General features: G+C 41.8%; 1 protein-coding gene and 1 long non-coding RNA gene across 5 annotated transcripts in view; one reads left to right on the forward strand and one right to left on the reverse strand.

The window, feature by feature from the left end:
• Positions 1–4,142, reverse strand: part of LOC134099466 (arfaptin-2-like) — a 12,816-nt gene extending 8,674 nt beyond the window's left edge. For 3 of the 4 annotated variants that reach the window (XM_062552345.1, XM_062552344.1, XM_062552343.1), the window contains exons 1-4: positions 3,954–4,142; positions 2,504–2,611; positions 2,215–2,241; positions 696–804 (exon numbers count right to left, since the gene is read on the reverse strand). In XM_062552345.1, coding sequence (XP_062408329.1) covers positions 696–804; positions 2,215–2,241; positions 2,504–2,602 — 235 coding nt within the window. In that variant the 5' untranslated portion in view covers positions 2,603–2,611; positions 3,954–4,142. The remainder of the gene's footprint in view (positions 1–695; positions 805–2,214; positions 2,242–2,503; positions 2,612–3,953) is intronic. The other variant, XM_062552346.1, reaches the window with a different exon arrangement.
• The window catches only part of LOC134099982 (uncharacterized), a 19,700-nt gene extending 9,434 nt beyond the window's left edge, over positions 1–10,266 (forward strand). Inside the window, exons 2-3 of the long non-coding RNA XR_009941196.1 lie at positions 7,936–8,011; positions 10,174–10,266. This is a non-coding gene — a long non-coding RNA (uncharacterized LOC134099982). The remainder of the gene's footprint in view (positions 1–7,935; positions 8,012–10,173) is intronic.
• Positions 10,267–12,684: the final 2,418 nt, after the last annotated feature.

A 12,684-nucleotide genomic window follows, 5' to 3' on the forward strand; every position in this document is an offset into this window, starting at 1 on the left:
CAAATTCAATTTGTGTAAGACATAAGTAGTCAAGGCCATCAATGCCCCTGAAGACCAATTCTATTTCTTCAGCAGTTACCTGAATTTATTACTTCTTTCCAATTCCAATATTACCTCTTTCCAATTTACAATTTGGGAGATACTGTACAAAATACCATATTGGTGAAGCAACATCAATTTTATTTTGTCTCAAGAAAACGGATTGTCTTTATGAGATCGTATAAACAAGGGAAGTGGAGCGTAAAGTGCATGACAGACTCCAACAGCACACAACAAAAACAATGGTTGAGCCACATGCAAATCCAAAAAAATGACTTTAGTTTGTTCTCCAAAATTGCAATAGCTTACATGGCGTTCTATTCTGATAAAACATCCTGTGCAGCCAACACAGGAGAACATACTGGTGTTTACCGGTGAGAACACACTGCCCTAAAGAGACCAGCAAATCATGATTATGTCCACTATGCCCCAGCCAAACGAGAGCAGATACCTGGATCTGTGTTATATTATGCTGTTACAACAAACTCCAGGGAGGTGAATTCATGGCCATTATCATGCTTTCAAGAATACAACCACTTTAAAAAAAAATAAAAAAAGATGATGGGTTCTGAACTTCTGTCGGCGGAGCTTTATAAATCAAGCTAACGGCTCCTCTGTGCTCCGGCAGGGCTAGAGCACTCAACGGCGCACAGTACCTTTGATGGAGCTGGTGGGGATTATGCCCTCTGCTGCGCCTCCGTAGCCTCCGGACACGATGCTGGTTTCGTTCAGGTTGGGCCCGGACACCATCACCTGTTGGAGGTCCTTTTGGAGGCATGGAGGACAGACCATAAGCTTAAAGCACAGGGGGAGGGGGAGGAGGAGGAGGAGGAGGGGTTGGGGTGGTTTAAGGCGGAGATGTGCTTCAGTGTAAAATAATTCCCAGTGAATGACAGAAACTAACTGCCTGGGGTTGGTTTGCAGTTTGTTGTGGAGGTCTGGTGCAGAGGTGAATGTGTCCACCTTACTAGAACATCTCCACACTACCCAGAAGGTGCCCATCACCTGTGCAAAGTCTATCTGCAAACCCACCAGTGTGTGCAGACCTTGGTACACCCATTCCGTGTTTATGACCGTCATTAATATGCTGAAACACATATCCGCCTTAAGAGACACTGTGCACGCAAGTATACCTAGTAGAACTATCTACAGACACTGACACTGTTTGGCTACACAACAACAGGGTTCTGGGGCTGCTTTTGGGGGCCAGCAGGTTTATCAGACAGTCAGCAATCTCAGCACTGCAGTCCATGGAGATTCAATGAGCCACTCAGTCAAAGCAGTGCTTTGTTGTTGGGTTTTCGAGTGCTTCGAATGTGGGGACTAGTGTTGGGCACTTGGCAAGCAACAGTTCTTGGCATTCAATGCGATTTAAATGCATTGTATCCTATTACTTGGACAAGGACACTGATAGCCGTGGCTGAGTGGAAAAAACATTAAATGACTTGATATGGCCTTTCTGATATGGAGGGTGTTTGCTGAATCATTGGCCTCTGTACTTTAACACAAAATTGTGTGAGACATTGAGACTTTAGAGAAGGCATAAATAGAGAGTTTATGTATTTTTACAAGGTCTACTGAAGAACAGCTCTAAGTTGCTTGACATAAGGCACACCAAAACAATAACAAGCACATGACAATATTTGCAAGGTAGATGTTTTCTGATAATAGGAAGAGAGCTTGAATACAATCTGGTGTAACACTACACAGACATGGAGGAATCTATCCCCGCAAAATAGGTCTCACATACATTAGTTCATTTCAATGTCAATGATGCATTATGTTAATAGCCTGTATTATTACATGCTCTCTAGTTGTGTTTAAAGGCGTGTTCTCAGATAAAGTAGTAAAGGGTCAAAATGAGTTATTATCATTTGGGTATTCAGGACAGGCCTGATGTTACTATACAAAACGCAAGGTCAGTATGAATGCAGCCAATTTACGCCTTTTGAAGGTTGATTAAAAACAACACATTCACAAAATGGAGGGGATGGACAATGCAGATCTTTGGATGTTACTTCAGGTGGCACAGCAACATAATACCAGACAATTCAATGCAAATTTATCTCGGGAACCACAATGGTTAGTTAGACTGCAAAATGCACACACAAAGGGGGGTAACCATGGGAACATTGACCCTGTGCCCACCACTGAACCTCTCTGAGCCTGTCCTACCTTCTCATCTAAGTTCCAATGAGTAGCCTGTACAGAGAATGAGACACAAAGACACATAAACAAATAGAACATTTCAAATAGGGGCTATCATGTCAGGGATCATAACAAATGCTGTCGCATAATCACAAGACTAATTGTGGCCGTAATAGCCACCAGTTGTAGGCTACTAATGAGCACCAGCCTGTTTGATGAGAAGGTATCACTGGGACTGAATGCCAGCCTAATAGCAATTCAGGGGCAGATAAACGGCACACACACACAGACAAATGGCTGTCAAAGGGGCGCCCACCTGTTCGAGGCCATCATCTTCTCCCAGTGTTCTGGAGTCTCCGTTGCTGTTGATGGGGATTTCCATGGTCGCTGCTTTGCTCATGATGCTGTCTGCCATGTTGAGATTCTTCAAAGTTTGACAGAAAAAAGGTAGTCAGTGAGTGCAGTGTAAAGAAAGCAAAATGTCTTGCAAAGTCTTAAAAGCTACACAGGCAGATTGAGGAGAGCATCAAAGTGGACTATTCTGCATTGTATTATTGTGGCTCTCGACCTTAAAGTAGTAAGTCTATGCCTAAAATGAACATAGATGCAATCTCTACATGTAAGTGCGAATCGATTAAATAAATGTATCCAACACAAGAGATGCATACAATTTATCTGATCTGAGTGCAATGGCTCCACATCCTATTGTAATTTACCGGTACACTGAAACACTCCGTACTACATGAAAGGGCATTTCATAAATATACCGGCAGATACTGTATGCATCCAGCAACTGAAGGCGCACTGACCTAACAGGCAATCACGACTCTTAGCGCCGAGGCCATAGTGCCTTACAATTAAAGGGAGAACGGGAAAAGACCCACTGATTCGTTCAAATACATAACCGACATGCGCGACAATGTGTAGGTAAGTCTGGCACTTGACATGTTGATAGAATGTATTGCGGTTTTTACTTCCTGAAACATTGGAATGATATTCTACTTAGGCTACACTACCAAAACGATCTCATTTTGCTAATTGATGCATATGCTATTCAGAATCGCTGGTTGCGTTCAGATTGAAAACGTGATGGTGGTTTACGACTGGTCACTAAACAAAATCCTTCTCTCAATTCAGCGGCACAGTGAACATCTCAGCATCACCTATGCCCATAAACAATGTACCATATACTAAAGTTGCCATAACACAATATATACTTCAATTATTATAGCTAAGTTAGCAATCAATAACCAAGGCACAGATATCCTCCCAGAAGTGCTCCTAATTCACCCGATCAAACCGCAGAGCATAAATGTAACCGAAAACGCTGCAAGACCAACTGGCCTAAGGAAATTTGTGTGACACGTCACACCCCCGTCTGCTTTAGCTAGCTAACCTTGGAGCTACCTCATCTTGTAGAGTCTGCATCTTCGCTAGCCTACGTTAGTTATCCTACATTAATCCCGCTAGCAACAACGGCTAGCAATCCATGATGCACGACATTACACTCAAGCATGCCCCCCCGAGCCATATATTTGGCGTTAATTCTCAAAACGTCTAAAGCACTGTCATTAGAATCAGTATCTGCTGTAAATCGGTTGCATACGTTACACTGTGTGCACACATACAACGGTTGGTTTCACAGCCACAAACAGTTCCCGTGACAGCTAAATGGCTGGCTACTTCGTAAAAGCTTGGACAGCTATCTTGCTAGCGAGTTAGAGGTACTAGCCGGCTGGATAGAGGATGCTCTTCATTTTTCTTACCTGTGACCACTTCCCAGATTCAACCACAACACCGCTTACAGTATTCCACGAGTTTCAAGCGTAAACTTGCATCCAACGAGATTGTAGAAGAATGACACCGTGGAGATTTCTGTTAAAAGTCTGCTGAATGCTTCATGGCCATCGGCTGCACCTACAGGATTTCTGACCAATGCAAATCTGCTCAACCAGACTGACAGAAAACGGAACTGACGACACATTCTCTTCAGCCCGTACAAATGTCATGAAATGCCTTCTGTGTCCGAGCCGAGTCCACCATGGCTAGACCTGACAATGAGAAAGGAAATTTCTCCACAGGGAAGCCTTATTTTACTATTATAACGAACGCATATTTATTTACATCACCCCGTGCCATTCAGACGTCGTGGACTTTATAAATGTATTATTCATTTGAACATGTTTTCCAGCCGGTTGCATCTTCTATGATAAAACTTGTAACTAAATCACACTTATTTATTTTATTTTTTTTGTATTAGTAGGCTATTATTAGTAGTAGCATTGTTGCTATTATTATTATTCTTTTATCCAGTCTCGTTGCGCTGGTCCTGAAGGGCTTGGAGTTGTTATTGTAGCCTACTGTCAGATGGTGTCACTATAGTCCTTGTGAAAATAAATGTGAAAATGTTGAACACCAGTTGAGGGAAATGTAGCCTACCATGCCTGTGATGTTGATTGCACACATTTTTAACAAGGAGTGAAGTTGTGATTGATAAAACGTTTGTGGGATTTATCTGAGGAAGTGTTGTATTGTAGCTATCTTATGTTTCAAGTTTCAAATATTTGATGAGCTATAATATAATATAGGCTATCAGGCTATAAAACTATGTAACTCAGCTTTTTTAAAAATGTTCAGTTAAAATGTTTAAAGGAACACAGGTTTAATGCAACATATTCAATACAAGGCCATGGCCTTATTATAAATTAAATGTATTTCTTCCAATATAGGCTATCCTAAATTCTACTGCTCTTTTGATGTTTTAACCCAGAACACAAACACAAATAAGAGTATCACATTGGTGAAATCTGTAAAGAGAAAAGCCTGTTTGATGTGTGATGCCATAGACCTGCAGCTCAGAGTGCATGGGTTTGAAACGAAGTTCACTGTAAATCAATACACTCATAAATGTTTATTGTGTTTCGGTTGGCTGAAGAGTATGTGTTTCTTCGGAAGACAACCTGTCAGGATCTCTATATGTGAATCATAAAACAACATCTTAAATGACTCCGACGCACAGTGATACCAGGCAGTGAACTGTACTCTCGGAGCATGTGGTGCTCTGTGTTTTGAAACATTATTTTTGTTAGTCTTCTTGAACAGGGTTTTCTCAACACTTTAAATGTCATTCACACACAGATGCACATGTGCAGTGGTGATTAAAAAGATGTAGTACATCATACACACAGTAGCATAAATTATACGATTTTCCAGGCTTCTAAAATAGATATAAGCGTGACTGGATGTGTTGTTTGGCTGAAGCTCCAAAAAAAAACCAAGTCACGTGTTGCCTATTTTGAAGGTTTTAAATGCCTCAAGCCAGCATGTTTTTGGTTTGCTGTTAAAAAAGGAGTGGCGGATGCAACATCCTTTCTCCTGTCACCTTTGACCTCTAGATTATTCATGGTCCAAGCAATCCGCTGCTCCATCAGATCTGATTTTAAAACCAGTTGTTTTGCTTTCACTGGGCAGAGAGGACTGTGAAAAAATATGCTGCTTCCACGTATTGCGCAACAGCATGGGAAAAACAGAGAAGGTCTGAACAAAGAAATCTACCCCCTCTTATCAGATACTATAAGACTTTTTAAACAGCCCGAATAGGGCACAAACGATTCATACACATTCAGCCATTTGTACCGCATAGCCAGCTTCGTGTGGAGTTCTATCAAAGACAGCCTAGATCTCATATCAGACCACATACATGGTGGCAAGATAAAGAACCTAGTCATAAGACGTTTGATTCAGACCCAGCGTCTGTATACAGGAAAGCCACACACAGACAAGCCCCTTGGATCTGACTTTACTGGTAGTCATAAATTGAAAACAAGGCGCTGTTAAATTTAAAGTTAGGAGGGAAGGTGGGGGTGCACAGAGTTGAGGGGGAAGGGCGGGGTGGGGGGGGACTCACTGTATTTGGGGCGCCACGTGAGGGCACATGTCACAAAGCTATTCGAGGACTGCGGGGCAAGCTGGAAACCTTTGTAACCCCCCCCCCCCCCAGCATCCGTCCATGCACCCCTGTACCTCGGCTACCCCCCGGGTAAAAAGTAAAAAGTTTGTGTCTTGTTTTTAATGATCATTAAGTGCCCTTCCAGATGTTGGCAGGGCCATTCCCCCTCAGTGGAGCCGCCGACTGTGTACTTCAGCAGCATTGATTGTAATGTCGTCATAAAAAAAAGACGAGACGGTGAAAAAAAAGAAAAAACAGATTTGGTCACGAATGCATGTGTGCATGCACACGCGCGCGCGCACACACACACACACACACACACACACACACACACACACACACACACACACACATATACATACACACTACACACACACGCACACACTCTTGTACTCACAACACTCTCAAGATTTCTTGCTGGCTATGTCATTATTCCACAAGGAAAACACTTACAAACACTGTTCCATGTTTATAGTGAATAGCATATGGGCTTGATCCTTTTATAGTTTTTGTAATGTGCAATTTCAAACAAGCTGTCAACATTTTTTCCTCTCCTGTTGGTGGTTTAATCAGAGTAAGTTTAATTCATCATTATTATGGATCTTTCTTATGCGTGACTGTGAACAACAGGCTGATAAAAGTTCTCAGTAAAAGGAAAGAGAAAGGAATGACTAAAGATGTTATTCTTGTTTCTGTTTCTTTCCGTCAGCGCTTGTCTGTTGTGATAAAAAGGGAAGAAATCACATTGCCTCGCCTCTATAGAATTTGTAAGAGAGCAAATCTGCGCATCTTCAAACAAGCCACATTTTATGTTGCATAAAGAACAAAATAACTCATAAACAAAAAAAGAAAACAGAAACATGACTCACTAAAAGTGAGTCGGCGCGTTTAGGAAGTTGAGCCGCAGGGGATTAAAAACAGTTCTAGAATTACTTTGGTGTTGAAATCATGTCCTTCCTTTGTTTCATAGTGCTCTATTTTGTTAGATGGAGTTTATACTGAATCTTATTTTAGTGTCACTGACTGTAGGAGGATTTAACACCTCCACCACCACCTCCGTGCAGTTGGCCTGGAGGAAGACTGAAGGCCATCCAGATGGAGAGAAGATGTTGGTTCTGCCTGAGGTAACAAGAACCAGAACCAAGGCCTAATCACCCCACATTCCTGAGGTTGAATAAGGGGCACAATCACAGGAAGCTGGAGAGATATTGGCGCCACGATCATTTTGAATAGACAGACAGATGCATTCACACTCACAGAACTTTCTGCAGCACCTACAGGGCCAGCGGGCTCTCTGTCAGACAAACCTGACTCAGCACAGTTGTATGCACTTTGTGACAACAAACGATTACAAGGCTAAACTGACAGCTGATACTCTTGCGTGCGAGGGTTAATAGCATTCCTGACAACGGCAATCGATGGGAGTCCCCTTCTCATGTCAGAAGAGGCAACTCTGACTGCCAACGCAGAAGAAGAGCTTGGGCCTTGTGCAGTTTGGGTCAGGCTGCCAGGACCGTGGAGGCCTTTCTGGAGGAATAGGAGACATTTCTTTGGAGGACAAATGGCGCAGACATCTCATGTGCAGCGCCAGGAGGATGTTTCTCTAGGCAATGGCGATGATGGGAACTTGATCTGTTCCTGAGGAACATCAAATAAGAAACATATATCTTGAGTTGCGTGCATTAGAGTACATTTTTATTTTCATTGTGTGGGAAAAGAGTTGTTGGTATGTTCATGATAGTCTTACGGCTGTATAGCCTGCTGACACTTTGATTATGTTCCAATTTTCCACTATGCAGATGGAGTCAGTTATTATCAACAAGAGCAGTTTGTGGATTTCATCAACATCTTTCAATACTAAGAAGAAAGTATAATGTACGTACATGTTCAACATCTCTTCATGTTTCAGAGTTCTTGTAAGTTGATAAACCATTTCTACTTTCCCGTTATGTTAAAAGGTTCTCCTTAAAACTTTTTTCGGATTAACTGGTGACGGCTGAGTCATCAATGTCAATGACAACTAAGGAAGAAAATGAATAAAGCAATAGGCCTATGGAAAGTGATATACATGTACTGTATCAGGCTACAGTATGCTACAGAATTATAATAGGAATTAATGCATTTTTAACATGAGCTAACTGATATATTGTACAGTGCCTATAGAAAGTTATCATACCCTTTTGAAATAGTTACTTTTTTTGTCTTACAGCCTGAAATCAAAACCCATTTTAAAAAAAAATCTTTTCCAGTTTTATTTACAAATGTAGCTGTACAACATCAAAATAATGAAAAAAAAGTAAACAGTTCTGAAAATTAATAAAAAATGAAAAACTAGAATAACAGGGTTGGAAAAGTCATCATACCCCTGACTTAATACTTTGTAAAGCTTCCTTTTGCTTTCATTACAGCCATCAATCTGTTTGGATATGTCTCTATTATAGCTTTGCACACCTAGATAGGGGAATATTTGCCCAATTTTCCGTGCAGAAATGTTAAAATTTAGTCAAATTCTGTAGGGAATGGCGATGGACTGCTCTCTTCAAGTCAATCCACATATTTTCTATAGGATTTAAGTCAGGGCTCTGACTTTGCCACTCAAGGATATTCACCATCCTATCCTTAAGCCACTGCTTTGTTCTTTTGGCAGTATGTTTAGGATTTTTGTCGTGTTGGAAGGCGAATGACCTCCCCATCCTCAGCTGTTTAGGAGAGGGACGCAGGTTTTCCTCAAGAATTTTGGTGTACTTGGCAGCATCCATTTTCCCTTCTATCCTGACCAATTGCCCAGTCCCCGCTGAAGAGAAACATCCCCAAAACATAATGTTGCCCCCACCATGCTTCAAAGTAGGTATGGTGTGTTTTGGGTGTGTTTGGGTGTGTATACTGTGTTTGGTTAGCGCCTGGAGCTCAGTCCAAAAACTTCCATCTTAGTCTCCAAAAAGTTTGATCTTAGTCTCATCTGACCATATAAGCTTTTTCCACATGGTAGCAGAATATTCCAGATGTGTTTTTGCACTGAACTCCAAGTGCAATGTTTGGCGAAAACCAACACAGTACACCACCCAAAACACACCATACCTAGTGTGAAGCATGGTGGGGGCAACATTATGTTGTGGGGATGTTTCTTTTCAGCGGGAACTGGGCAATTGGTCAGGATAGAAGGGAAAATGGATGCTGCCAAGTACACCCACATTCTTAAGGAAAACCTGCGTCCCTCTCCTAGACAGCTGAGGATGGGGAGGTCATTCACCTTCCAACACGACAATAATCCTAAACATACAGCCAAAAGAACAAAGCAGTGGCTTAAGGATAGGATGGTGAATATCCTTGAGTGGCAAAGTCAGAGCCCTGACTTAAATCCTATAGAAAATATGTGGATTGACTTGAAGAGAGCAGTCCATCGCCATTCCCTACAGAATTTGACTAAAGTTTAACATTTCTGTATGGAAAATTGGGCAAATATTCCCCTATCTAGGTGTGCAAAGCTATAATAGAGACATATCCAAACAGATTGATGGCTGTAATGAAAGCAAAAGGAAGCTTTACAAAGTATGAAGTCAGGGGTATGATTACTTTTCCAACCCTGTTATTCTAGTTTTTAATTTTTTATTAATTTTCAGAACTGTTTACTTTTTTTTCATTATTTTGATGTTGTACAGCTAAATTTGTTAATAAAACTGGAAAAGATTTTTTTTTTAAATGGGTTTTGATTTCAGGCTGTAAGACAAAAAAAGTAACTATTTCAAAAGGGTATGATGACTTTCTATAGGCACTGTATGTTATTCCTATAATATACTATGTGAATAACTATGGTGTAAGAATGCATTGGTTCATAAATTATGAATGGTAAATTGCCTTTGTGTCAACTGTTTTGTTATGTGAACTTTAAAACATGCTGATTTCGCATAAAGATACTATTGGAATATATTTTATTTATGTGTTTAGTCATTAATTCAAGCATTGAAAAAATAAAGTACATCGGTTTAGTCAGAAGGCAAAAAGAGCAGACTATTTACACAGTCCCTTTTACCCTCCAGCTCTTACTTGTCGTTCTCAAGAGTCTTTCGTAGAGGAAAAAAAGAAGCCAACCAGCCTCAACCCTTCAAGAGGATTTGGGACTTGAGCATTAGGGTCTGGTCTCGCCAAAGAGAGCATAGACTGTGATGAAAGCTCAGGGAAACCTCATAACACAGAACCATTAAAAATATTAGCCATGTTTTGAGAGTGAAAAAAAAGATAATAAATAATAAATAATAAAATAAAAAAAACTTCCCACTGAGATGCTTTATGGTTTTTAAAAGGATATTTCAAAACATCTTTCCAACATCATCAAAATATGTTGTGTATTTGACTGTTCCAGGGATTCCTTTCTGATTCGATATGGTGTGGTTTCACATCCAGCAGTGTCATGATGCTGTGGAGACATGCTGGGATTTTTTTTTTTTTTCTTCCACCACTCTCACTCACTCGCATGCACACGTCAGCTGTGGCGCTTACATGACCCTGAGAATGTCGTGAGAGCAACTCGGCTTGTAAAAACCGACGGAGGGGAGCCTAAAAAAGCCGCCCAGCTACCAGCTGCCGTGCTGGGCTGGCGCAGTGGGAAAACTCCGATATGGGCCCGTTAAATTCACCTGCATGGTCAGGAGGGGCGACCACATATAAGCCTGCATATAAACAGGAAAAAGCTATTTGGGTGTCGTAAAACCTCACAAGGGCTCGCTGGCGTTTTCACTGAAGTGTTAAAGCATTTCTTAATTTTGTTTGCGTGTGAGCTACCTGCAATTGGCAGCGCTGGGACGGCAGCCACAAAACACTGCTTTGCACGCAGCAGTAGAAGCTGGCAGTTTACGAGTCCACTTCCTGTTGCTTTGTGTACTGAAAGTTCCCCTCAAAATATCCAAAAACATAAGGAACACACACGCACGCACACGCACACACAAACATAAATAAATGTCACCTAAGTTTATAGCACATTAGTAGGCACACAGAGTCTGCTCATGGACAAGATTCCACCACTATGAGGTCCAAGGATTTATCATGGAGATATTAAAGTTACATCACTCACGTTGTGAGCCACTGTGCCAACTTAAGTCATTCGGTTTCAATAAATTTTATGTGGACACTAATAAATACCTAGGCGATGTTCATTTTCATCAGGACGAATTATGGATCAGACTTGGACACCAAGGTCCTTCCGAGGAGGCCCATAAACATTAAAGGATGATCAATCACCTAGAGATGGCAGGCAATGAGACATTCACTTGGCCTTTTGCGAGGCAATCTGGCCATGGGCAACTGATGCAAATATATGGAGAAATATGCAGAGCTTGAGCGACTGAGCCGCAGAAAGAGAGAGAGAGAGAGAGAGAGAGAGAGAGAGCTGATCACAGAGAAGGTTGAGAAACACTAAACAATCTGCCAGGGGTGCTCTAATGAGCCCTTGGCCGTCGGGGTTGGGGAGGTGTGCAATCGGAGGGGGAGGGTTAGACCTTCAGCTTTGAGGTCGCTACTGCCATATTCTTCAGATCAACAGGCACAAATCTTCAAGAGCTTATTAACTTCTTTTTTTCTTGGGGCAGTGGAAAAGTTTGCAATTCATCTCTGCCCTGCTCAAATTTCTGCCTGTCCTTGTTTCCAAATTATCATGCAATGCATCACCCATATTACAAATATGACTGAAAGATGTTTTTGTATTTGGTCACAGAATGACAATATTGGGTTTTCATCTATGAGTTGTATTTTCCAGACTTTTGGGACTTCTTAACAGTCACCCTTGATTTGCAGAGAGAAAGAAAGCTACCCAAGTCTCCTCAGTCTAAAAGGATTGCAGAGTGTTCTACAGTGTAGAAGAGTGGTTAAGATGTTTAAAAAAAACTGTAGCTTAAACGTGTCTGGACATTTGTGTTGGACCCCAGCCAGCCACTCCCTTTACTAATTATAGGAAAATGAATGCATTCGCCTCGATGATAGTTTGCATCATGCTATTTCTCATTTCTTGTTTAGGTTCACCCTTTAATTGTTGCACAGTGGCCAATACGTCTTAAAGATACTTATCAGTCTGTCATTAATAACAATAGGAAGGAAGCAAAATACTTTTGAAAATCCAGTTTTCCTTTCCTTCTTTTTTCCCCTTTCTATCTCCCTCTCTCTTCCTTCTCTGTCTACTGTAGCCCCCTCTTCTTTCTCTTTCTCTCTCTCTCCCCTTACTTTCCCTCCCTCCCTCCCTCCCTGGATAGTACAAAGAAAAACATCCCCCCATCCATTCCCTTCTCTCTTCACTTCCACTGCCCCATTCCCCCTCGTCCTCCTATAAATCCACAGGACAGGAGAGGGGGGGTGCTGGTGGGAGGGGAGGGGGGGGGGGGTGCTGGACTCCGCAGCAGCACTGTCTGACCTCCCTTTCCCCTTCCTTATCACGTGGAAACAGATGCTGTTTTTGAAAGAGAGGAGTGGACGGCTGCTCCTACCCCCAATTTCTCCAAACTATCTCCCTTACCCCTCGCCCTATACCCCCCCACAGTACAGAAGGTGCAGGGCATTTTGGG

Source organism: Sardina pilchardus, chromosome 13 (genome assembly GCF_963854185.1).
Source record: "Sardina pilchardus chromosome 13, fSarPil1.1, whole genome shotgun sequence".
Taxonomy (NCBI): Eukaryota; Metazoa; Chordata; class Actinopteri; order Clupeiformes; family Clupeidae; genus Sardina; species Sardina pilchardus.